This window comes from Protomyctophum bolini, assembly GCF_963924005.1.
Source record: "Protomyctophum bolini genome assembly, chromosome: 8".
NCBI lineage: Eukaryota > Metazoa > Chordata > Actinopteri > Myctophiformes > Myctophidae > Protomyctophum > Protomyctophum bolini.
Genome location: NC_137869.1, coordinates 48,038,475 through 48,065,341, shown reverse-complemented (window position 1 = coordinate 48,065,341; position 26,867 = coordinate 48,038,475). Strand labels below are relative to the sequence as shown.

Sequence of the window (26,867 nt, the reverse complement as noted above, 5' to 3'; positions counted from 1 at the left end):
GAACATACAATATGAATCTGAGACATTTAAAGTGACGAATGGGCAATGGGACGCACGGTGACGGAACGCTATATACGTATACGTATATTTAATCTGAACTTCTGACCTCAAAGAGAGTGAGGAGGGTATACGCTAGAGTGACTGGACCGACAGCTAGATAGGCTTGGGGGGCGGACGGAGGCAGCAGTTTGTTAAGCTTTTAGCTCTTCTCCAAGACAGCTCAACCCAGATAGTGAAGCTGAGACATGATAGAACGACAAAGGAAGCACTAATTAAATGCCCATTAAGAAATACATCCAAAATAACAGCTAGAAACAAATCTACGGAAGTAAATAAACTAGACAGAAGGCTATGACACTTGACATGAGATTACTGCAAATGCAATTTGCAATCTTAACCTACTTTAATATGACACTGCGCATGACTGAAATCCATTGAGATGAATTAACAATAACGTATGATACTGTCCTTGGAAACATGGAAAAAACTTTAAGATTAATAACGATGCCACGTATGAATTAATTGATGGGCAGAAAGCTCTTATACAGCTGCTGCTGCATAGAAGTATTAGTGTTAGCCAGGCATAAACTGAAGCATGATACATCACAGGGTGAAAAGGGTGCTAGCTTTAGCATTAGTTTAGCATGAACAACCCTCATGGCAATGAGGAACCTCAACAAACCACATGGCTACAAGCAGTATTAAAGCACCAAATCTATATAGAGATTGCCATTAAGGTAGTTAACTCACAGCAATACTTTCCAAGCACATATAGAAAGTGTTAGGTAATACTTGTTAATACTTTGGTAAGCAGAGTGTGACTGAAGTCTAGCTTCAAAATGAATGAAACTGTTAAGAGACACAACAGGCAGCTGAGTTGCCAGATCTTGAGAAAGAAAGCAACTAGGTGTAGAACCATCCCATGCCCGACTAGGACTCACCACATGAGAACTTAACTTACAATATATATACACCCCAATGACTATGCTTACTTGAACAACACATTTCATTGGACAAGGTCATTTGGGCCCCTGACCAAAACCAGAACAAACAATTGACTACAGAAAACAAGCCCAACGTTGCTTATAAAAGCACACGTGGCAACCACTGCACATGATTTGAGAACCCATAGCTGGAGGGGACAAACACTGCGCCTGAGCTGGCTTGGCAAACATCAGCTAAATGAAAACGTGGCTTTGACTGTAGACACATATACCACATACAATAGAAGGTGCAGCACTGTCTGCGCATCCGGCTTAATAACCAGAACAGGCTATTATGAAGCTTGTTGAAGCCACATGATAGAACTCAGCATCAGCAGAATCATATCAAACTCAATATTTTGCTGAGAAGCATAATTTAAGCAGCAGACGCAGTAGCTGCACCCGCAGACAGCAAAAGCAGTAGTAACAACCACGAGGAACAGAAAACATCACATGCAGCTGGAAACCATGAGCAGAGGAAGGCAGGAAGAGCATGGAGACTAGTGAGCTTAAGTAGCCTGCCCAGTTAGTCAGCTGACTGCCGCATCGGCGAATGACGTGTGAGACTTGTACACACGTATACTCCCACATAGTAATGCAGCATGTTAACCCCTTGAGCATAGCATGGGCCTTTGAGCATGGCAAGAACTTCCCTTGAGGTTGACTGACTGAACTGACTCCGCAAGCTGCGTTTGATTAGTTTTATATGACCTCCTAAAGTGGTTGATGTTATAGGGCTGAGTTGCACCTCCTTACTTAGTCCGTTTGACAATTGAACTCCACAAACTGAGATGCACATACTCTTCGATTTTAATTTAGTTAAGTTCTGGTCTTAAATTATAACCCCCTTTTCTATCACTGAACATTTTTTGTACATTACCTGGCTGGTAAAAATAATTTAATTCAATGCATTTTGAATGGAAACAATGACACCAGGAGTCTCTAGAGTCCTAGTAGTCTATCACGGTTGAAATCTAAATGATGATGGCTGATGCCTCATTGTGAACAATAACACATTCAAATGCAGAGATTGTCCCTGTTAATGGTCACTGGTTATCATAGATCAGCTGTTCATGATCACATTATGGATGGACACCATTTTACTTTAGAGTTATTTGTTTGAGTCTGACAGAAATATCATGTAAAAATCATTAATCATTAATTGGTATGCCCACAAAATGATTTGCTTTGCACATTAAGTTTCTGCAGAGCGAGGATTGTAGAAGACCCACACAGCATTTGGTTTAAATTGTTGAAACATATTTCTCAGTATCATCCAAACTGTTCTTGACAAACTCTATGCATCTGTCCAATACGGTGTTATAGCCAATGCATATAGGCCTAAACATTGTATTGTCTTTGCTTGAACGTTGAATTACTTTGAAACTCCTGTGAATCCAGGAGGTATATGCTGCTGAAATGATGAAATTGTTTATAACATTATAACCATTAGGCTTACACCAATTATGTCACAAATTGTAAATCACATTGAAAGCTTTTGAAAGCAATAGCCAGTCGTTCATGTCCAACTGACAGGGGAAACGTCTACTGAACAAACTAAAATCATGGTGACTCCACCATGTTATATTTAACCGGCTGACATGAAATGTCTGACGGAGCTACCCGTGGTACCATCGGCCATGTTCGGGCCGAGTGCCATGACATTGCTCAGGCCCAGGAGGCCCGCAAGTGTGCTAGGGAGGTGTCAGGGGATATCCAGAGGGGCCGCAGCCAGCGTGTCACGACCCCCCGGGCAGGGCCACCCCGACCGACTTATGACCCTCCAGGGGACCTAAGGGGCCAGTTGGACTCCAGAGGCGGGGGCAGGGGCGGGGCAGAGGGCCCCGTACGCCCCATTTGCGCTCCTGACGGTGGGCGGAACAGACATTGTTCTGGGGGACAATTGGGGCGGACCCCTGGGTGATTTCCACCATGACCCAGGGGTATCGGCTGCAGTTCCTGCGCTCGCCCCCACGGACACGGTCTGTCACTGTCACAGTGGTGGCAGACGTGAAACACAGGAAGGCCTTGGCAGCAGAGATCACCACTCTCCTGGTGAACAGGCAGGGGGGCTTGGGCTCGCCTCGCCTCTGCAGTCTAGCTCGGACGATATGGGAATGGGCGCACCCGCGGCTCAGGTCCCTGAGGGCGATGATGCACATTGGTGAGCTGACGCCAGGGATGGCTACGGCCATGGCGCTCACCACTTATAGGCTCTGATGGAATTCAGGGTAAACTGCCTCGGGCTGCCGCAGGGGCAGCTGGTCTGCTTATTTCCTCGCTGTGTGTCTTAGAGAGTTCCCGTACATATTGAATAATATGTAGTGGAGAGCCAGTCTCGAACACGATAGAGAACGGAGAGCTACACTGTAACCCTAATTTTCTCTGAGTGGAGAGACTGGCTCTCCACGAAAGAGCCGCTCCAAAATTCGTGTCAATAAAGTTAATCGAAGTGGCACTGCTGTTTGGCATCTGGGCAGGGCCACGTCCGTGGATGTTTTTAAAAAGGGACTAAAGACTTTCCTTTTTAGTAAGGCATTTGCCCAGTCGGACTCTTAAGCTGCCCTGTTTTTAACTGTTTTATTCTTATTTTTATTTTACTTTTTTAATCTGTAGCACTTTGAGATTTGCTTCAAATATAAAGTGCGTTATAAATAAAATGTATTATTAAAAATGTATTAGGGCCACCATAGATGTGTCTTAAAGAGATATCCATGTACACTGCCCCGTGGGGTCAGTTCCCGTACAATGCGTACATATTGAATAATATGTAGTGGAGAGCCAGTCTCTCCACTCAGAGAACCTGGGCTGGGTTACAGTGTAACCCTCCGTTACATACGCAAATACATTGAAATGACGAGCATGCATCGTCATTTCATGCATACATGCAGTTATGTGCATCAAATAAGCAGTAAGCCTATCTATATTCCATGCTTTACTGTGACAGTTTGACCTACTAGGGGTGTAACAATACATTTTAACAGCAATGCGTTACATATCACGATACATGGATGATATTGGTTCATTATGGCAATATGATATGATTTCAATTTTTTTAAATCGATACAGTAACTATTTAGCAAATATTAAAATATGTGTGAAACTTGTTGATAGGGCAGGTTTTTTAAGGCAAATATTTTTGTGGATATAAATGAGTAAACAGTGATTCTCTGGCAAATATATGAACATTGTATTTGAACACATAATATAGACAAACCCACGCCTTGACATGAACACAGAGAATACACACACTAGCCACATGGTATCAGTAAGACACCTGAGGGCAAGAATCCTGACGTATGCACCTGGTTGACAGCAGACTACTGGGCGATCAACATATGGAATTAATTCTGTACTGGCCATATATGGAGTGTGTCTTGAGTGTACAGGTTTTGATGAGGTCAGATCAACACATGGAATGGCATATTGATTGATTGAAAAATGTATTAACAGTTACAAAAACTGTTAAATGTGAGTGGACGACCCAATAAAGCATTACACTTGTTTGCAAGAGGGTCCACCTTGTTCAATTCATCAAAACATTTAGAGACATAACAGGTCAGCTCCATATATGGATATCTAAGTGTGGCAGTGTCTTGAGTGTACAGGCTTTGATGAGGGCCCAGGTAGGTCTGGGCCTTAACTTCTGGGCCTACAACAGCTGTGGACTCTTTCATTGAAGAGGAAGTGTTAGTGTGATGAGTCATATCGTTGCTGTTTTTTTGCATAAATCAGTGCTATTGAACACCCTTTACGTATGTGACGTGTTGTTTCTAACATATTGAACCAATGGGAAGTAGTACAAAGCAATTGCCGTAGAACATGCCCTAGCCATGACAACCTTACAAAAAAAAGTAAAATGTACAGTATGTAGGTCTACACAGTGTGGGGAAAAGGGGGGGTGACTTATTTACAGGGGCCAGTTTTGAATTGCAGCTGCCCATAAACTTGTGCTCTTTGAGAGCGGTTTTGAAGGAGTTCACTTTTCTTTATGGCTCTTGGTAGGGCGTTCCATATTTTAGTGGGATAGGAGTGAAATTAATGGCCTCAACTACACCAAATAAAAGGCACAATGTTTCCATCAACAAGTTTTATTTCAATCATGCTTACGATTTGTGCTTACAAAATAGATCACAAAAACATTTATGTAATGCATTAAGTGTGCTAATTTCTTCTCTCTCAGTTGGAAAGACAATGATGTGAAACAGAAACCAGAGAACTGGCAGAGGATGGAAGAAACAACCTGACCTGCCCTGGTGCCCAGAGGGGTACTTTATCTAGTTTATAATGTATTGTGAATATTGTTATAAAACATTGCTATGGGTGCGTAATTACAGTGTACGCGGATAACTTGCTGAATAACAAGCGACACATTATGCAGATACTATGCTTCTTATTTGAAACAGTTTATTTCATGATTAGACAGTTTAAAATAAAACAATTCATGCCGACATAAAAAATATAGGTTTCTGGAATGACGCACAATAAGAAAGCACTGCATCATCACCTTGCCAAGTTTAAAATATTTCCGAACTCACTACATAGCAACAACAAAAATATGAATAATAATAAAGATTGGTTTGGCACAATAATAAATAAAGTTGCTACATTAACTGAGTTCTTATATTAAATAAGGCAATGGGATTTTTAAATGGGAACAATTATTCATGACCCAGCACCAGGTGTGTGGTTTTGACGTCAGACTTAGTTGTACTGCATGCAGTTGACGAACACAATAGCAATTTCATTATACTTTCCTTAGAAAATGCATTTGCTGTTGTCCGTCAATTGGTATTTCTTAAATGTAGATAGTATAGGCTTGTTGTTTTCTTCACAAACAAGTCCATACTTACCTATAGCACTTGGCTATATGCTTTATTTTTTTCAAATTGAAAACCAATTCCATTGTTAAATACAATATCCACTATGGACCACAACATATACAAGCTTTGGCTTTTTTGTGATTCATCCATTTTGGTGCTTTTAATTGGTGATAATGTGCTTTCTGTTGCTAAGAATGTATTACATTTTATTCTACCCAATGATGTACGTCCACACACCTTGCTATAGTAACTCCTCAACCACACATTGCAAATATAGGCATAATGATTCATTGACACCCCTAATCAAAGTAAGCATACACACATCATTGGAGTAAAATATGATCTGCTCTGTCAGCTTACAGTATGTACATTATATATGTAACCCCTAGAGGGTAGTAGAGTCCTAAGTGAGACGTATATTTATTGTAGTTTTTATGTGTTTTGTGAAACAACCATTCTTCCCCATTTTAAATCCTCTCAACCAATACTTTTAACAATTTTTGATATACAAATAAAAGCCTTTTGTACCATTTTCATAAATAAAACTATTGTTATGCTTGTACCATACTTCTGTATCCTGTCAAATCTATTTATTTAGCGGGGGTTACATATATTAAGTTGTATTAAACAAATATTTACTTTTCTCAAATAAATAAACATTCAGTAGAAAATGTTGAGAAATTATTACAAGACACCCCAAATGGATGCCTTTGGATTTCTCCTTTCCCCTCATTTCTTCTGCTCTGCCCTTTTTGTATTATAATCGTCTGCCGTTAAAAGATTTATTATAAACCCTTCGTTCGTACAGTTTCCATGAATTAAAATGGAATTGGCACACAAGCAATAAAATGGGGGGAAATACTGTACGTTAAGCTTTAACATATCCATAACACATACTGTTGGAGCCAAAATGCTTTTTGTTTATTTTCTTTTGTTTATTTACACTAACTAATGATGTCCTTCTTGACGATGACGTCATGAGAATTGGTTGTCCTGGAAACGCTCATTTACCTGTCACTGTGACGGCACTCAGGTGCGACAGGGGAAGACGAGACAGTTTTCGACCGTGCGTGGTCATTATAAGGTTCAGTAAATGGATTGACATATCCCAAAGTAAGAAAACTCTCTGGACATTGATTTAATCACACGTCAAACACGTACAACCCAGTTTCCCTGCTGTAAAGCCTAGTTGTAGGCTGTACACATACACATCCTTTAACCACAAGCGCATGGTAAAATTCATAGCGCATAATTCTCTGTGGCTTCCTGGAGTTTTTTTCTGCTTGGTATAGGAGTGTAAAACGGGGTCAACTAATGTCACCTACGACGATGGCAGCTATAACCTAGCCAGTAGGTGAGCCACATAGAGTACAATAAGTGGCAGCACGGCCACGGAGAAGACCGTCGGCCGAGGCCGGCTGCTGCCTGATATCGTTGACGACTCTGAAATGTTGGAAGAGAAGGAGAAAAAAAAAAGAGTGAGAAATGGGAATTCACCTCCACAATCCACATGTGAAGAGATTTCACAGGCCCGTAACCACTCAAAGCCTCTGTAAGAGCCATTATGACCTAATGTTTTGCTGATTGACAGTGTCACTGCAGCTTGGTGAGTGTCTAGGCCAGCCCAGGTATTTAACCAGGCTCCTGATCAGGTACAGGTGTTGTCAGTGGCAGACGGTGTTGCTGGTTGGTGCATTGCGTGGTTTCCGCCGCCATCGGTGTATGAATGTCACTGTGTGTGTGAATGGGTGAATGTACAGTAATACACAATCTATGCAAAGCGCCTTGGATAAAGGCGCTAAATAAATGCACCATTTACACTGGACAAGTTTTTCAGATTTTTTGCGGCGTTTATCCGTCGGTTTTCCGAAAAAAGTGTCCAGTGTGCAACCACCTTTAGACCCCTTTTCCACCGGTTGGGAACCGGTTCAGTTCAGAACCAGTTTTTAGTCCATTAGCCAGGCCTCCAAATTGGAACGTTAATTATGAATTGATTGGAAAACCATAACTATATTACATTTTCAATATAAGTAAATTCATATATGGCAACCCTTCCACAGTAGTAGCTTTTTCATATTTAAAATGTTTGCATATTTTCCTACATAATTAAATAATTAAAATGTACAATTTCAGAAAATGTGCAATACAATAAATCATTGTCTTCGTGAAAGTAATCAACTGGGGAAGTAATGCACATTCATACACCGATGGCGGCGGAAACCACGCAATGCACCAACCAGCACATCAGGAGCAATTAGGGGTTCAATGTCTTGCCTTGCAGAGTTCCTAGGCACTTTGGACTTATCATCATATCCGGTGTTTTCGAAATCATTAATTACATTTTTACCTATTCACCTATCACGTATTGTATAGGCCTACTGTAGGTGAAAATTACAAAATGTGCGATAAATATGAAAAAGCCATACTCCTGTGGAAGGGTTATCATATATTAATTTACTTATATTGATCCTATAAACAATTTAATACAGTATATAGGTATGGTTTTGCACACTCAATTCATAATTAACGTTCCAATTTTGGAGGTCTGGCTCATGGACTGGAAAACTGTTTCTGAACTAGTCTGAACCGGTTCCCAACCGGTGGAAAAGGGGCCTGGACCTGGATTTCAAGTCAACTTAGACCAGGGGTGTCAAACTGGTGACGTCGTCTTATGCGGCCCGCCTGCCTCAAGCAAAAATAAAAAATAAATATATATATATATATATATATTTTTTTTAATAGCTAAAATATGGGCTAATAAGTAAGGCTGCATCGAACATGTACCTTCATCAGAGTGGAGAATATAAGTATAAATCAAGTTGAGCAAAGCCACTATTCTCTGCCCCTCTCTCTAACAGACACAGTTAACGATCGCTTGTTAAGTGCCTGCCAGACTGACAATCAGATGAAATGAAGGCAGGTGTAGAGTAGAGTGTAGACTAGTGAACTCTCTTTATATCAAGTACTTCATACCAGTCCCTTATGAAACTACTTCTCCCCAAATCCAAATGGATTTCATTTTCCATCCTGAATGGCAGTAACTAGCATACAATGAGAACTGAGAAGATCTCCACAAAGGTTTACTCATCAAAACTGATTATAAAACTGTAACCATCAAAGCATGCACTCAACATATAATGGGACCATGGCATGTGCATAATATAAAATCTTATAAGTTGTATCTGATATTGATTAATATGGGGGTTGGGTTCAATGAATCGATTATTAATCGGCAGAGCTGTCGACTATTGTCAACATATTCCCCAATTTCCACTGAGATTATGGGGTGAATGAATGTGGCCAGACCCATCTTCTCTTTCTGTCATAGTGACATTGTCCTGCATCAAATCATGTCCAAATCAGGTTCTCCAATATCCAGTAGCCTCTTCAGTTTTTTGTCTTAGACTGTTCCTTTTATTCACTCTACACAAAATGAATTCACCAACAATAACCGAGCTACAAGCTCACAATGCGTCACAATTATGGGAAACTTTGTGTGTTTGTATAGATAGATCTGCTAATCTTTGGAAAAAAGTCACCCAGCATGGGTATGCGGGGGTTCAAGTAGTCCAAAATGAGCTTCAATAGTTACGTTATTTTTACAAGTGTCTTGAGACTTCCATTTCATGTATTTACATTTGATACTTTCTATTGGATTTCCCTATTTGTTATAATTATAATTCCTTACACATCTCAGCTAAACCTCAGCTTTTTGGATGGTGCACCACAAAATAAACTCAGTTTTTTAGATAGATAGATAGATAGATAGATGCGTACATAGATACAGTACGTATACATATTAAGGACCCACTTTTAGGCCAGTGCACCAGAGCAAGCTTTTGCCTTTTTTTTAAACCCCACCCATTTTAACCAAATACATACATACATACATACATACATACATACCGGTGTAGATATAGATAGATATTGATCCTTTTAAATCATATTTGAGTGAATAATTAAGGTAGGTTATATAAACAAGTTTCCAGAGTTTTTAAAACCCATCCTATCCTTTAACTGGACAACAATTGAGAGATGTTCACATTCCTTTTAATATCTAGCAATTAGCAACAGTAGTGAGCTCCATGCAGTATATCGCTGCTATCGAACAAAAACCTCATATCTCCAAATTTCAACTTTTTATGCTTTTACTATTAGTTTAATTAAGTAGTTTAATTAACTATTAGGCTAGTATACTTCATCAATCCAGAGTGTCGCACAAAGGTAGTGAAAATAGCAGATCTTCAAGCTCACAATGCCTCGCAATATGAGGCATGCCACAGCTTGTAGATCTAACCCTAACCCTACTGTGGTTGTCACTAGATATCTTTAAAATAATTTAAAAAAGGAACGGTTTCCACCCGACAGCAACGATAAAAATCATATGACATTTCAGCTATTGAAATAAATTGTAATTATGTATTTAAAAAAGACAAACATACCTGCACTAACGGAACCAGCGATGATGTTCAGGGAGCCGGTGGAGCCACTGCTTATTGCAGTATTCATCGCTTTTTCTACTGCGCTTGTAGAAGGAACTGAGCCTTTTGGGAACACCAGACTCATTCTAGTAACGACTGATCCTGACCTGTAATGTGCGAGAAAGAGAATGTGACTTTTAAATTGCAAATCGTTTGCCAAACTCATGATGGAAAGTAAACAATTGATTAAAAACAAAGTCTTACGTGAAACTGTTGACTATAGAGCGTTTGAAAGATGAAGTGCTGCTGCTGGTGCTGTAAATCGAGTTTACCTGAAAGAGAAGAATGCAAATAGGTTTAGCTTCATTGCTGATGGAAATATCGTGTCCCAACTAGAAAATGATAAGCTGCACTGCAGTGCAGTGAATTTTAATAAAGTTTATTATTTCTCTTAAATGTTTTGTGTTGAACTGATTTAAAATGTATTTAAACCGAAGCGTGTTGAACTGATTTAAAATGTATTTAAACCGAAGCAAGTTGTAACTCAAACAGAAAAAATATCAATTCACTGAAAAATGGCGTTAATTCCATGATTTACTTTATTAAGGACCACAATAGAAACAAGCCCTCAGGGCTTTTTGTCTTATCCTTTTAGCATTATTGTACCTTTTGCACACTAAAGTATTCATTCAATCATTCAATCGATTGAACGATCAATCCACATCTTGATTTAAATTAGATTAATACACATTAAAAGCTACATTCCTGTATGCATTATTATTACATTATTGATAAAGTACAACATTTCTCTTACTTGTGAGACCACTGTGGCAGCCAAAGTCTTATATGCTGTGGTAGACGTGTTGGAGAGATCAGAGCTGAAGGTTTGGTCGAGACTAAACGTAAGAGTGACGGTGTCTTCATTGGCAGTAGGAGCATCTGTATTGACAGTGGCAGCTGCAGTGGTGGCAGCTGCAGTGGTAGCAGCAGCAGTGGTAGCTGCAGCTGTGGTGGCAGCTGCAGTGGTGGCAGCAACAGTGGTGGTAGCTGCAACAGTGGTGGCAGCTGCAGTGGTGGCAGGTGCAGCTGTAGTGGCAGGTGCAGTGGTAGCTGCAGCAGTGGTGGGGGTAGCAGTGGTGGCAACGGTTGCGCTGACGGTGCTCGAGATGATGTTCAGGGAGCCGGTGGAGCCGCTGCTTATTGCTGTAGTCATCGCTGTTTCTACTGCGCTTGTAGAAGGAACTGAGCTCGTCGGGAACACCAGACTCATTGAAGTAACGACTGATCCTGACCTGTAAGGTGTGAGAAAGATAATGTGACTTTTAAATTGCAAATCGTTTGCCAAACTCATAATGGAAAGTAAACAATTGATTAAAAAAAAAGTCTTACGTGAAACTGTTGACTATAGAGCGTTTGAAAGATGAAGTGCTGCTGCTGGTGCTGTAAATCGAGTTTACCTGAAAGAGAAGAATGCAAATAGGTTTAGCTCAATTGCTGATGGAAATATCGTGTCCCAACTAGAAAATTATAAGCTGCAATGCAGTGAAGTTTCATAAAGCCCCTCCCCATTGCTCTTAAATGTTTCGTGTTGAACTGATTTAATTTTTATTTAAACCGAAGCAGGTGCTGAAAAATGGCATTAATTCCATGATTTTGGACCACAATAGAAACAAGCCCTCATGGCTCTCTGTGTTATCCTTTTAAAATTATTATTATATTATTATATATCATTCAATCATTCAATCAGTTGATCGATCAATCAATCAATCAATCCACATCTGACTTAAATGAGATTATTACAAATTAAAAACGACATTCCTGTATGCATTATTAAGAAAGCATGTCATTTCTCTTACTTGTGAGACCACTGTGGCAGCCAAAGTCTTATATGCTGTGGTAGACGTGTCGGAGAGATAAGAGCTGAAGGTTTGGTCGAGACTAAACGTAAGAGTTACGGTGTCTTCATCGGCAGTAGGAGCATCTGTATTGACAGTGGCAGTGGTGGCAGCTGCAGTTGTGGCAGCTTCAGTGGTGGCAGCTGCAGTTGTGACAACTGCAGTGGTAGCTGCAACAGTGGTGGCAGCTGCAGTGGTAGCTGCAATAGTGGTGGCAGCTTCAGTGGTAGCAGCTGCAGTCGTACATGCAACAGTGGTGGCAGCTGCAGTGGTAGCTGCAATAGTGGTGGCAGCTTCAGTGGTAGCAGCTACAGTCGTACCTGCAACAGTGGTGGCAGCTGCAGTGGTAGCTGCAACAGTGGTGGCAGCTTCAGTGGTAGCAGCGGCTGTGGTAGAAGCTGTGGTAGCTTCAGCAGTGGTAGCTTCAACAGTGGTAGCAGCTGCAGTGGTAGCTGCAGCAGTGGTGTTGGTAGCAGTGGTGGAAACGGTTGCGCTGACGGAGCTCGAGATGACGTTCAGGGAGCCGGTGGAGCCGCTGCTTATTGCTGTAGTCATCGCTGTTTCTACTGCGCTTGTAGAAGGAACTGAGCTCGTCGAGAACACCAGACTCATTGAAGTAACGACTGATCCTGACCTGTAAGGTGTGAGAAAGATAATGTGACTTTTAAATTGCAAATCGTTTGCCAAACTCATAATGGAAAGTAAACAATTGATAAAAAAAAAAGTCTTACGTGAAACTGTTGACTATAGAGCGTTTGAAAGATGAAGTGCTGCTGCTGGTGCTGTAAATCGAGTTTACCTGAAAGAGAAGAATGCAAATAGGTTTAGCTCAATTGCTGATGGAAATATCGTGTCCCAACTAGAAAATTATAAGCTGCAATGCAGTGAAGTTTCATAAAGCCCCTCCCCATTGCTCTTAAATGTTTCGTGTTGAACTGATTTAATTTTTATTTAAACCGAAGCAGGTGCTGAAAAATGGCATTAATTCCATGATTTTGGACCACAATAGAAACAAGCCCTCATGGCTCTCTGTGTTATCCTTTTAAAATTATTATTATATTATTATATATCATTCAATCATTCAATCAGTTGATCGATCAATCAATCAATCAATCAATCAATCCACATCTGACTTAAATGAGATTATTACAAATTAAAAACGACATTCCTGTATGCATTATTAAGAAAGCATGTAATTTCTCTTACTTGTGAGACCACTGTGGCAGCCAAAGTCTTATATTCTGTGGTAGACGTGTCGGAGAGATCAGAGCTGAAGGTTTGGTCGAGACTAAACGTAAGAGTTACGGTGTCTTCATCGGCAGTAGGAGCATCTGTGTTGACAGTGGTGGCAGCTGCAGTTGTGGCAGCTTCAGTGGTGGCAGCTGCAGTTGTGACAACTGCAGTGGTAGCTGCAACAGTGGTAGCAGCTGCAGTGGTAGCTGCAACAGTGGTGGCAGCTTCAGTGGTGGCAGCTTCAGTGGTAGCAGCTGCAGTCGTACCTGCAACAGTGGTGGCAGCTGCAGTGGTAGCTGCAACAGTGGTGGCAGCTTCAGTGGTAGCAGCGGCTGTGGTAGAAGCTGTGGTAGCTTCAGCAGTGGTAGCTTCAACAGTGGTAGCAGCTGCAGTGGTAGCTGCAGCAGTGGTGTTGGTAGCAGTGGTGGAAACGGTTGCGCTGACGGAGCTCGAGATGACGTTCAGGGAGCCGGTGGAGCCGCTGCTTATTGCTGTAGTCATCGCTGTTTCTACTGCGCTTGTAGAAGGAACTGAGCTCGTCGAGAACACCAGACTCATTGAAGTAACGACTGATCCTGACCTGTAAGGTGTGAGAAAGAGAATGTGACTTTTATATTGAAAACCAATTGCTAAACTGAAAATGCAAAGTAAGCAATTGGTCCGAATTCTGTCTTACGTGAAACTGTTGACTATAGCGCGTTTGAAAGATGAAGTGCTGCTGCTGGTGCTGTAAATCGAGTTTACCTGAAAGAGAAGAATGCAAATGTTTCGTGTTGAACTGAATTATTTTTTATTTAAACCGAAGCAGGTGCTTAAACATGGCATGTAATTCCATGATTTACTTTATTAAGGACCACAAATAGAAACAAGCCCTCACGGCTTTCTGAGTTATCCTTTTAGCATTATTGTACCTTTTGCAAACTGCTAATAAAGTATTCATTCAATCATTTGATCGATCGATTGATCAATCCACATCTGACTTAAATTAGATTAATACATATTAAAAGCTACATTCCTGTATGCATTATTACATCATCATCAAAAGCACATTGTTTTTCTTACTTGTGAGACCACTGTGGCAGCTAAAGTCTTATATGCTGTGGTAGACGTGTCGGAGAGATCAGAGCTGAAGGTTTGGTCGAGACTAAACGTAAGAGTTACGGTGTCTTCATCGGCAGTAGGAGCATCTGTATTGACAGTGGCAGCTGCAGTGGTGGCAGCTGCAGTGGTAGCTGCAGCAGTGGTAGCTGCAGCAGTGGTAGCTGCAGCTGTGGTGGCAGCTGCAGTGGTGGCAGCAACAGTGGTGGTAGCTGCAACAGTGGTGGCAGCTGCAGTGGTGGCAGGTGCAGCTGTAGTGGCAAGTGCAGTGGTAGCTGCAGCAGTGGTGGGGGTAGCAGTGGTGGCAACGGTTGCGCTGACGGTGCTCGAGATGATGTTCAGGGAGCCGGTGGAACTGCTGCTTATTGCTGTAGTCATCGCTGTTTCTACTGCGCTTGTAGAAGGAACTGAGCTCGTCGGGAACACCAGACTCATTGAAGTAACGACTGATCCTGACCTGTAAGGTGTGAGAAAGATAATGTGACTTTTAAATTGCAAATCGTTTGCCAAACTCATAATGGAAAGTAAACAATTGATAAAAAAAAAAAGTCTTACGTGAAACTGTTGACTATAGAGCGTTTGAAAGATGAAGTGCTGCTGCTGGTGCTGTAAATCGAGTTTACCTGAAAGAGAAGAATGCAAATAGGTTTAGCTCAATTGCTGATGGAAATATCGTGTCCCAACTAGAAAATTATAAGCTGCAATGCAGTGAAGTTCCATAAAGCCCCTCCCCATTGCTCTTAAATGTTTCGTGTTGAACTGATTTAATTTTTATTTAAACCGAAGCAGGTGCTGAAAAATGGCATTAATTCCATGATTTTGGACCACAATAGAAACAAGCCCTCATGCTCTCTGTGTTATCCGTTAAAATTTATTATTATATATCATTCAATCATTCAATCAGTTGATCGATCAATCAATCAATCAATCCACATCTGATTTAAATGAATTATTACAAATTAAAAACGACATTCCTGTATGCATTATTAAGAAAGCATGTAATTTCTCTTACTTGTGAGACCACTGTGGCAGCCAAAGTCTTATATGCTGTGGTAGACGTGTCGGAGAGATCAGAGCTGAAGGTTTGGTCGAGACTAAACGTAAGAGTTACGGTGTCTTCATCGGCAGTGGGAGCGTCTGTATTGACAGTGGCGGTGGTGGCAGCTGCAGTTGTGGTAGCTGCAGCAGTGGTGGCAGTGACCGTGGTAGCAGCGGCCGTAACTGTGGTAGTAAAATCAGTGTTGGGAGCAACTGTAGTGGGAACGCCTGTAGTGGGAGCAGATGTCATATTTGCAAATGTAGTGGGAGCAGATGTCATATTTGCAACCGTAGTGGGAGCAGATGTCATATTTGCAACCGTAGTGGGAGCAGATGTCATATTTGCAACCGTAGTGGGAGCAGATGTCATATTTGCAACTGTAGTGGGAGAAGATGTCATATTTGCAACCGTAGTGGGAGCAGATGTCATATTTGCAACTGTAGTGGGAGAAGATGTCATATTTGCAACCGTAGTGGGAGCAACTGTGGTCGGAGGGGTTGAAACGGTGGTGGTGGGAGCAGCTGTGGTAGCAGCTGCAGTGGTAGCTGCAACAGTGGTGGCAGCTTCAGTGGTGGCAGCTTCAGTGGTAGCAGCTGCAGTCGTACCTGCAACAGTGGTGGCAGCTGCAGTGGTAGCTGCAACAGTGGTGGCAGCTTCAGTGGTAGCAGCGGCTGTGGTAGAAGCTGTGGTAGCTTCAGCAGTGGTAGCTTCAACAGTGGTAGCAGCTGCAGTGGTAGCTGCAGCAGTGGTGGTGGTAGCAGTGGTGGAAACGGTTGCGCTGACGGAGCTCGAGATGACGTTCAGGGAGCCGGTGGAGCCGCTGCTTATTGCTGTAGTCATCGCTGTTTCTACTGCACTTGTAGAAGGAACTGAGCTCGTCGAGAACACCAGACTCATTGAAGTAACGACTGATCCTGACCTGTAATGAGCGAGAAAGAGAATGTGACTTTTATATTGAAAACCAATTGCTAAACTGAAAATGCAAAGTAAGCAATTGGTCCGAATTCTGTCTTACGTGAAACTGTTGACTATAGCGCGTTTGAAAGATGAAGTGCTGCTGCTGGTGCTGTAAATCGAGTTTACCTGAAAGAGAAGAATGCAAATGTTTCGTGTTGAACTGAATTAATTTTTATTTAAACCGAAGCAGGTGCTTAAACATGGCATGTAATTCCATGATTTACTTTATTAAGGACCACAAATAGAAACAAGCCCTCACGGCTTTCTGAGTTATCCTTTTAGCATTATTGTACCTTTTGCAAACTGCTAATAAAGTATTCATTCAATCATTTTATCGATCGATTGATCAATCCACATCTGACTTAAATTAGATTAATACATATTAAAAGCTACATTCCTGTATGCATTATTACATCATCATCAAAAGCACATCGTTTTTCTTACTTGTGAGACCACTGTGGCAGCCAAAGTCTTATATGCTGTGGTAGAGGAGTCGGAGAGATCAGAGCTGAAGGTTTGGTCGAGACTAAACGTAAGAGTTACGGTGTCTTCGTCGGCAGTGGGAGCGTCTGTATTGACAGTGGCGGTGGTGGCAGCTGCAGTTGTGGTAGCTGCAGCAGTGGTGGCAGTGACCGTGGTAGCAGCGGCCGTAACTGTGGTAGTAAAATCAGTGTTGGGAGCAACTGTAGTGGGAACCACTGTAGTGGGAGCAGATGTCATATTTGCAACTGTAGTGGGAGCAGATGTCATATTTGCAACCGTAGTGGGAGCAGATGTCATATTTGCAACCGTAGTGGGAGCAGATGTCATATTTGCAACCGTAGTGGGAGCAGATGTCATATTTGCAACTGTAGTGGGAGAAGATGTCATATTTGCAACCGTAGTGGGAGCAGATGTCATATTTGCAACTGTAGTGGGAGAAGATGTCATATTTGCAACCGTAGTGGGAGCAACTGTGGTCGGAGGGGTTGAAACGATGGTGGTGGGAGCAGCTGTGGTAGCAGCTGCAGTGGTAGCTGCAACAGTGGTGGCAGCTTCAGTGGTGGCAGCTTCAGTGGTAGCAGCTGCAGTCGTACCTGCAACAGTGGTGGCAGCTGCAGTGGTAGCTGCAACAGTGGTGGCAGCTTCAGTGGTAGCAGCGGCTGTGGTAGAAGCTGTGGTAGCTTCAGCAGTGGTAGCTTCAACAGTGGTAGCAGCTGCAGTGGTAGCTGCAGCAGTGGTGGTGGTAGCAGTGGTGGAAACGGTTGCGCTGACGGAGCTCGAGATGACGTTCAGGGAGCCGGTGGAGCCGCTGCTTATTGCTGTAGTCATCGCTGTTTCTACTGCGCTTGTAGAAGGAACTGAGCTCGTCGAGAACACCAGACTCATTGAAGTAACGACTGATCCTGACCTGTAATGAGCGAGAAAGAGAATGTGACTTTTATATTGAAAACCAATTGCTAAACTGAAAATGCAAAGTAAGCAATTGGTCCGAATTCTGTCTTACGTGAAACTGTTGACTATAGCGCGTTTGAAAGATGAAGTGCTGCTGCTGGTGCTGTAAATCGAGTTTACCTGAAAGAGAAGAATGCAAATGTTTCGTGTTGAACTGAATTAATTTTTATTTAAACCGAAGCAGGTGCTTAAACATGGCATTTAATTCCATGATTTACTTTATTAAGGACCACAAATAGAAACAAGCCCTCACGGCTTTCTGAGTTATCCTTTTAGCATTATTGTACCTTTTGCAAACTGCTAATAAAGTATTCATTCAATCATTTGATCGATCGATTGATCAATCCACATTTGACTTAAATTAGATTAATACATATTAAAAGCTACATTCCTGTATGCATTATTACATCAACATCAAAAGCACATCGTTTTTCTTACTTGTGAGACCACTGTGGCAGCCAAAGTCTTATATGCTGTGGTAGACGTGTCGGAGAGATCAGAGCTGAAGGTTTGGTCGAGACTAAACGTAAGAGTTACGGTGTCTTCGTCGGCAGTGGGAGCGTCTGTATTGACAGTGGCGGTGGTGGCAGCTGCAGTTGTGGTAGCTGCAGCAGTGGTGGCAGTGACCGTGGTAGCAGCGGCCGTAACTGTGGTAGTAAAATCAGTGTTGGGAGCAACTGTATTGGGAACCACTGTAGTGGGAGCAGATGTCATATTTGCAACTGTAGTGGGAGCAGATGTCATATTTGCAACCGTAGTGGGAGCAGATGTCATATTTGCAACCGTAGTGGGAGCAGATGTCATATTTGCAACCGTAGTGGGAGAAGATGTCATATTTGCAACCGTAGTGGGAGCAGATGTCATATTTGCAACTGTAGTGGGAGAAGATGTCATATTTGCAACTGTAGTGGGAGCAGATGTCATATTTGCAACCGTAGTGGGAGCAGATGTCATATTTGCAACTGTAGTGGGAGAAGATGTCATATTTGCAACCGTAGTGGGAGCAGATGTCATATTTGCAACCGTAGTGGGAGCAGATGTCATATTTGCAACCGTAGTGGGAGCAGATGTCATATTTGCAACTGTAGTGGGAGAAGATGTCATATTTGCAACCGTAGTGGGAGAAGATGTCATATTTGCAACCGTAGTGGGAGCAGATGTCATATTTGCAACCGTAGTGGGAGCAGATGTCATATTTGCAACTGTAGTGGGAGAAGATGTCATATTTGCAACCGTAGTGGGAGCAGATGTCATATTTGCAACCGTAGTGGGAGAAGATGTCATATTTGCAACCGTAGTGGGAGCAGATGTAATATTTGCAACTGTAGTGGGAGAAGATGTCATATTTGCAACCGTAGTGGGAGCAGATGTCATATTTGCAACCGTAGTGGGAGCAGATGTCATATTTGCAACTGTAGTGTGAGAAGATGTCATATTTGCAACCGTAGTGGGAGCAGATGTCATATTTGTAACCGTAGTGGGAGAAGATGTCATATTTGCAACTGTAGTGGGAGAAGATGTCATATTTGCAACCGTAGTGGGAGCAGATGTCATATTTGCAACCGTAGTGGGAGAAGATGTCATATTTGCAACCGTAGTGGGAGCAGATGTCATATTTGCAACTGTAGTGGGAGCAACTGTGGTCGGAGGGGTTGAAACGATGGTGGTGGGAGCAGCTGTTGTTGTTTCAGCACCTATAAAACACAGAGTAAATGAGAGCATGCATGGCCTTGGGTGGTAATGTATTGCAGCAATGGTTACAGCTTTCTGTTCAATTTTAAAAGGAAAAGAAAATACAAAAATAAACAAACACATACTTGTTGCAACAACTGTTGATGCATTCACAGGAAGGGAGAAGCCTGAACTGCTGTTAGTCGCAGCCTCCACTAAAACGTTTTCCACCGCAGTGGTTGTTGGTGAACTGGAGTTGTCGTTGTTAAATTGCAGGGTCGCATTTACCACAATTGAACCTTGGCTGTGAAAAGATGATTATTGTTATATTTCTTTACTGTCATGGATTTTGTCATGTACATTTCTATGGTCCCAGTTTTTCCTTTGTCAAATATGTAATGAATTAGTTTAGCAAAAGGCCGATGCACACCTCAGAAGGCTGAAGAAGAAATATGTAATTAAGAAATGCTGCGTTCACATGGGCAGATGCAAATATCTTGCGTTGTCGCTTCGTAAAATCAATCAAAGTGATGTGTGTTGGTGGAGCGGCGAAAAAAAGAACAACAATCCAGCATTGAATCTAAACTGTGAGCCCTTTAGTATCAGCCAGAACAGCATGAAAAAAGCAAGGAGGAAGAAGAAGAAATATGCAGCTACAGTTGTGACTTTGCATCTGGAAGTTGTGTCCATCTGAACAAAGATCTGGACTGGAGAGACAACACAGAGGGCAGAGGCTGTCTATAAAAATGGGACAGAGCAGACTCTACCTCAAGGCTAAAGTCCTCTGATGTGTGTAGCAGGCTACTGGAAATGTTTTACCGGTCTGTTGTAGCCAGCATTCTGTTTTAGGCAGTGGTATGCTGGGGTGTCTCTGCATAGAACTACTGTAGCTAATGCGTGAAATTATGAAATGTTATGTCAAGAGCATACCTGAAGCTGTTGATCACAGTTCGATTGAAGTTAGGGAATTGTGCTCCATACAGAATGTCCAGCTGTGAAAAGAACACAGAACGTGTAGTATATTAGTATTATTCACGCATTAAAGATCAACATAATGGTCCTTGAGGGATATTTGAAAGTGTGGACTTACCGCTGTGGCAACTACGGTTGATAGGTTTTGGAATGCTGCTGAATTTGGATTTTCAAGGTCTGCTGTGAAGTTTAGCTCGAGTTTGAATTCCAAATCGATCGTTGCCACTGATGCTGGAGCACAAAGGATAGGAACAATTAGTAGCTGTAAGTTGTAAGTTGTTAAGTCAGATCAATTTGCAATGCATTGAGTCATGGTTAACTTGAACCAGGAATTCACGAGGAGTATGGTTTCTGTTATATTTGTTTTGACTAATGCTTGAGTTGTTTTACCTGGTAATGTAGTTGCAATAATTGGTGATGAAGTTACAGTAACATGTGGTGATGTTGCATTAACTGGTGGTGAGGTTGCATTAACTGGTGGTGATGTCACATTAACTGGTGGTGATGTTGTATTAACTGGTGGTGATGTTGTATTAACTGGTGGTGATGTCACATTAACTGGTGGTGATGTCACATTAACTGGTGGTGAAGTTGCATTAACTGGTGGTGAAGTTTTATTAACTGGTGGTGATGTTGCATTAACTGGTGGTGAAGTTGCATTAACTGGTGGTGATGTTGCATTAACTGGTGGTGAAGTTGCATTAACTGGTTGTGATGTTGCATTAACTGGTGGTGATGTTGCATTAACTGGTGGTGAAATAGAGTTGATATGTGGTGAGGTTGTGTTTACTAGAATGTAGAATAACAATAATTATGATACAAATGAATTGATTGGTTACAAAATAAGTAGTCGTTGTGTATGAAGTTGTGCTATAAGAGCATTCTGTGATACCATGATCCTGAACAAAACACTCGATAGCACACATATATTTGTCTTTACTTATCATGAGTAAACTGTGTTTATTGTTGTTTTTTGTGTTTTTTTCCTTTAATTTTTTCCCCCAGATGTTCTGATAGTTCAGCTATATTCAGACGAGTCCAAATGAATGATGCCATTGCATTACCTGGTGGTGAAGTTGGATATATTGAGTCATGGTTAAACTGTTTGATATTATCTTAATAGCTTAATCATGACACAGACACAGCACTTGTGCACGAGATGAGTTCATGAGGAGCAGAGTTGGGGTCCGTTACTCATAAAAGTAATACACTACATATTACATATTACTTTTGAAAAAAGTAATGCCTTACATTACTTCATTACTCCCTGGAGAAAGTAACTAGTTACATTACTCGTTACATTACTTTTGCGTTACTCCATAACATCGCCTGTCGCATGGTCACATAATTTACCACTTAACAAATCTTTATAATCCTAATAAGGAGGACATACACAAGATATTTATTTATGCTCTTTACCAGGTGAATTCACCAACAATAACCGAGCTACAAGCTCACAATGCGTCACAATTATGGGAAACTTTGTGTGTTTGTATACATAGATCTGCTAATCTTTGGCAAAAAGTCACCCAGCATGGGTATGCGGGGGTTCAAGTAGTCCAAAATGAGCTTCAATAGTTATTTTTACAAGTGTCTTGAGACTTCCATTTTATTTACATTTGATACTTTCTATTGGATTTCCCTATTTGTTATTATTATAATTCCTTACACATCTCAGCTAAACCTCAGCTTTTTGGATGGTGCACCACAAAATAAACTCAGTTTTTTAGATAGATAGATAGATAGATAGATAGATAGATAGATAGATAGATAGATAGATAGATAGATATAGATACGTACACACACACACACACACACACACACACACACACACACACACACACACACACACACACACACACACATACATACATACCGGTGTATATATCGATATAGATAGATATTGATCCTTTTAAATCATATTTGAGTGAATAATTAATGTAGGTTATATAAACAAGTTTCCAGAGTTTTTAAAACCCATCCTATCCTTTACACTGGACAACAATTGACAGATGTTCACATTCTTTTTAATATCTAGCAATTAGCAACAGTAGTGACATGCAACATGCAGTATATCGCTGCTATCGAGCAAAAACCTCATATCTCCAAATTTCAACTTTTTATGCTTTTACTATTAGTTTAATTAAGTAGTTTAATTAACTATTAGGCTAGTATACTTCATCAAACCAGAGTGTCGCACAAAGGTAGTGAAAATAGCAGATCTTCAAGCTCACAATGCCTCGCAATATGAGGCATGCCACAGCTTGTAGATCTAACCCTAACCCTACTGTGGTTGTCACTAGATATCTTTAAAATAATTTTAAAAAGGAACAGTTTCCACCCGACAGCAACGATAAAAATCATATGACATTTCAGCTATTGAAATAAATTGTAATTATGTATTTAAAAATGACAAACATACCTGCACTAACGGAACCAGCGATGATGTTCAGGGAGCCGGTGGAGCCGCTGCTTATTGCAGTATTCATCGCTTTTTCTACTGCGCTTGTAGAAGGAACTGAGCCTTTTGGGAACACCAGACTCATTCTAGTAACGACTGATCCTGACCTGTAATGTGCGAGAAAGAGAATGTGACTTTTAAATTGCAAATCGTTTGCCAAACTCATGATGGAAAGTAAACAATTGATTAAAAAAAAAGTCTTACGTGAAACTGTTGACTATAGAGCGTTTGAAAGATGAAGTGCTGCTGCTGGTGCTGTAAATCGAGTTTACCTGAAAGAGAAGAATGCAAATAGGTTTAGCTCAATTGCTGATGGAAATATCGTGTCCCAACTAGAAAATTATAAGCTGCACTGCAGTGAAGTTTCATAAAGTCCCCCCATCATTCAATCAGTTGATCGATCAATCAATCAATCAATCCACATCAGACTTAAATGAGATTAATACAAATTAAAAAATACATTCCTGTATGCATTATTACATTATTGAGAAAGCATGTCATTTTTCTTACTTGTGAGACCACTGTGGCAGCCAAAGTCTTATATTCTGTGGTAGACGTGTCGGAGAGATCAGAGCTGAAGGTTTGGTCGAGACTAAACGTAAGAGTTACGGTGTCTTCATCGGCAGTAGGAGCATCTGTGTTGACAGTGGCAGTGGTGGCAGCTGCAGTTGTGGCAGCTGCAGTGGTAGCAGCTGCAGTGGTAGCAGCTGCAGTGGTGGCAGCTGCAGTGGTGGCAGCTGCAGTGGTAGCAGCTGCAGTGGTAGCAGCTGCAGTGGTGGCAGCTGCAGTGGTAGCTGCAACAGTGGTGGCAGCTTCAGTGGTGGCAGCTTCAGTGGTGGCAGCTGCAGTGGTAGCTGCAACAGTGGTGGCAGCTGCAGTGGTGGCAGCTACAGTGGTAGCTGCAACAGTGGTGGCAGCTGCAGTGGTGGCAGCTGCAGTGGTAGCTGCAACAGTGGTGGCAGCTGCAGTGGTGGCAGCTGCAGTGGTAGCTGCAACACTGGTGGCAGCTTCAGTGGTGGCAGCTGCAGTGGTAGCTGCAACAGTGGTGGCAGCTGCAGTGGTGGCAGCTGCAGTCGTAGCTGCTGCAGTGGTGGCAGCTGCAGTGGTAGCAGCTGCAGTGGTGGCAGCTGCAGTGGTAGCTGCAACAGTGGTGGCAGCTGCAGTGGTGGCAGCTGCAGTGGTAGCTGCAACAGTGTTGGCTGCTGCAGTGGTGGCAGCTGCAGTGGTAGCTGCAACAGTGGTGGCAGCTTCAGTGGTGGCAGCTGCAGTGGTGGCAGCTGCAGTGGTAGCTGCAACAGTGGTGGCAGCTTCAGTGGTGGCAGCTGCAGTGGTAGCTGCAACAGTGGTGGCAGCTGCAGTGGTGGTAGCTTCAGTGGTGGCAGCTTCAGTGGTGGCAGCTTCAGTGGTAGCAGCTGTGGTAGCTTCAGCAGTGGTAGCTTCAATAGTGGTAGCAGCTGCAGTGGTAGCTGCAGCAGTGGTGTTGGTAGCAGTGGTGGAAACGGTTGCGCTGACGGAGCTCGAGATGACGTTCAGGGAGCCGGTGGAGCCGCTGCTTATTGCTGTGGTAGACGTGTCGGAGAGATCAGAGCTGAAGGTTTGGTCGAGACTAAACGTAAGAGTTACGGTGTCTTCATCGGCAGTAGGAGCATCTGTATTGACAGTGGCAGGGGTGGCAGCTGCAGTTGTGGCAGCTTCAGTGGTGGCAGCTGCAGTTGTGACAACTGCAGTGGTAGCTGCAACAGTGGTGGCAGCTGCAGTGGTAGCAGCTGCAGTGGTAGCTGCAACAGTGGTGGCAGCTTCAGTGGTGGCAGCTTCAGTGGTAGCAGCTGCAGTCGTACCTGCAACAGTGGTGGCAGCTGCAGTGGTAGCTGCAACAGTGGTGGCAGCTTCAGTGGTAGCAGCGGCTGTGGTAGAAGCTGTGGTAGCTTCAGCAGTGGTAGCTTCAACAGTGGTAGCAGCTGCAGTGGTAGCTGCAGCAGTGGTGGTGGTAGCAGTGGTGGAAACGGTTGCGCTGACGGAGCTCGAGATGATGTTCAGGGAGCCGGTGGAGCCGCTGCTTATTGCTGTAGTCATCGCTGTTTCTACTGCGCTTGTAGAAGGAACTGAGCTCGTCGGGAACACCAGACTCATTGAAGTAACGACTGATCCTGACCTGTAATGAGCGAGAAAGAGAATGTGACTTTTATATTGTAAACCAATTGCTAAACTGAAAATGCAAAGTAAGCAATTGGTCCGAATTCTGTCTTACGTGAAACTGTTGACTATAGAGCGTTTGAAAGATGAAGTGCTGCTGCTGGTGCTGTAAATCGAGTTTACCTGAAAGAGAAGAATGCAAATGTTTCGTGTTGAACTGAATTAATTTTTATTTAAACCGAAGCAGGTGCTTAAACATGGCATGTAATTCGATGATTTACTTTATTAAGGACCACAAATAGAAACAAGCCCTCACGGCTTTCTGAGTTATCCTTTTAGCATTATTGTACCTTTTGCAAACTGCTAATAAAGTATTCATTCAATCATTTGATCGATCGATTGATCAATCCACATCTGACTTAAATTAGATTAATACATATTAAAAGCTACATTCCTGTATGCATTATTACATCATCATTAAAAGCACATCGTTTTTCTTACTTGTGAGACCACTGTGGCAGCCAAAGTCTTATATGCTGTGGTAGAGGAGTCGGAGAGATCAGAGCTGAAGGTTTGGTCGAGACTAAACGTAAGAGTTACGGTGTCTTCGTCGGCAGTGGGAGCGTCTGTATTGACAGTGGCGGTGGTGGCAGCTGCAGTTGTGGTAGCTGCAGCAGTGGTGACAGTGACTGTGGTAGCAGCGGCCGTAACTGTGGTAGTAAAATCAGTGTTGGGAGCAACTGTAGTGGGAACCACTGTGGGAGCAGATGTCATATTTGCAACTGTAGTGGGAGCAGATGTCATATTTGCAACCGTAGTGGGAGCAGATGTCATATTTGCAACCGTAGTGGGAGCAGATGTCATATTTGCAACTGTAGTGGGAGAAGATGTCATATTTGCAACCGTAGTGGGAGCAACTGTGGTCGGAGTGGTTGAAACGATGGTGGTGGGAGCAGCTGGGTCAATATCAAATTGCGGGAGTTTTGAAGTCCGAGGGATGTAACTTGTATGTACTTTTAGTGAAATTAAAAAAACTAATGCTATTTATGATCATTATGATCATGTCTTTACAAATACTATACTTATTTATACAAATTTTATCATTAATTAATACAAAAATGGCTGGATATCACTAAAATGTCAACTAAGTTACTGTCCGAATGTAATAACAACCATCTTCTAATTAGTTAAACAGCAATAAAATGAGCTTAATCAAAAATTGTTTTGATAATTTTATTTTTATACGGCTAAGATAATCATTTCATATATAACGTTTTTGGCAATATATCAACTATTATATGGAAAATAACACATTTTATCCGTGTCCGAGAAGTCACTGTCAACTAAGTTACCCATTACAAAAACACCTCTCAAGGGGGTGTGTCATTTCTAAATCACATGACCTGCTACACATGATGTCATTAACTACTGATGAACAGACTGGCATGGCTCCAATGTATGTTCTTCCTCCTCTTTCTTCAATATTTAACATGAAGTAGTGTGTGAGTCATGTGTGGAATTATCGCATGTCAACAGTGTTACTACAATATTGTTATAAATAACTTTTAATTTAAACTTTTCTCAAACGTGGATCTAATATTTAGAAGAATCTTTCTGTAAAAATGCCATGTGGTGTTTGGTGATAGGCAGCCATGTTGATTTTAGACCAAAAAACAGCAAATATGTCAACTATGTTACTGTCAACTATGTTACCCTTGTATAGGTAACTTAGTGGACTAAGAGTAAC

The 26,867-nt window shown here is 42.0% G+C and overlaps 2 protein-coding genes across 2 annotated transcripts; both read right to left on the bottom strand.

The window, feature by feature from the left end:
* Window positions 1–7,056: 7,056 nt before the first annotated feature.
* Window positions 7,057–11,440, bottom strand: LOC308320320 (uncharacterized protein; the record flags this gene model as incomplete). The annotated part of the gene is made up of 4 exons (XM_080770633.1): window positions 7,057–7,249; window positions 10,249–10,394; window positions 10,492–10,559; window positions 11,042–11,440. The coding sequence occupies 4 exons, from the start codon at window positions 11,438–11,440 to the stop codon at window positions 7,143–7,145; spliced, it is 720 nt and encodes a 239-aa protein (XP_080626759.1). The 3' UTR covers window positions 7,057–7,142.
* A 4,761-nt stretch (window positions 11,441–16,201) lies between these two features.
* Window positions 16,202–25,894, bottom strand: LOC308320319 (uncharacterized protein; the record flags this gene model as incomplete). The annotated part of the gene is made up of 9 exons (XM_080770632.1): window positions 16,202–16,411; window positions 16,508–16,575; window positions 17,526–17,657; window positions 22,949–23,094; window positions 23,192–23,259; window positions 23,498–24,084; window positions 24,826–25,139; window positions 25,236–25,303; window positions 25,622–25,894. The coding sequence occupies 9 exons, from the start codon at window positions 25,892–25,894 to the stop codon at window positions 16,202–16,204; spliced, it is 1,866 nt and encodes a 621-aa protein (XP_080626758.1).
* Window positions 25,895–26,867: the final 973 nt, after the last annotated feature.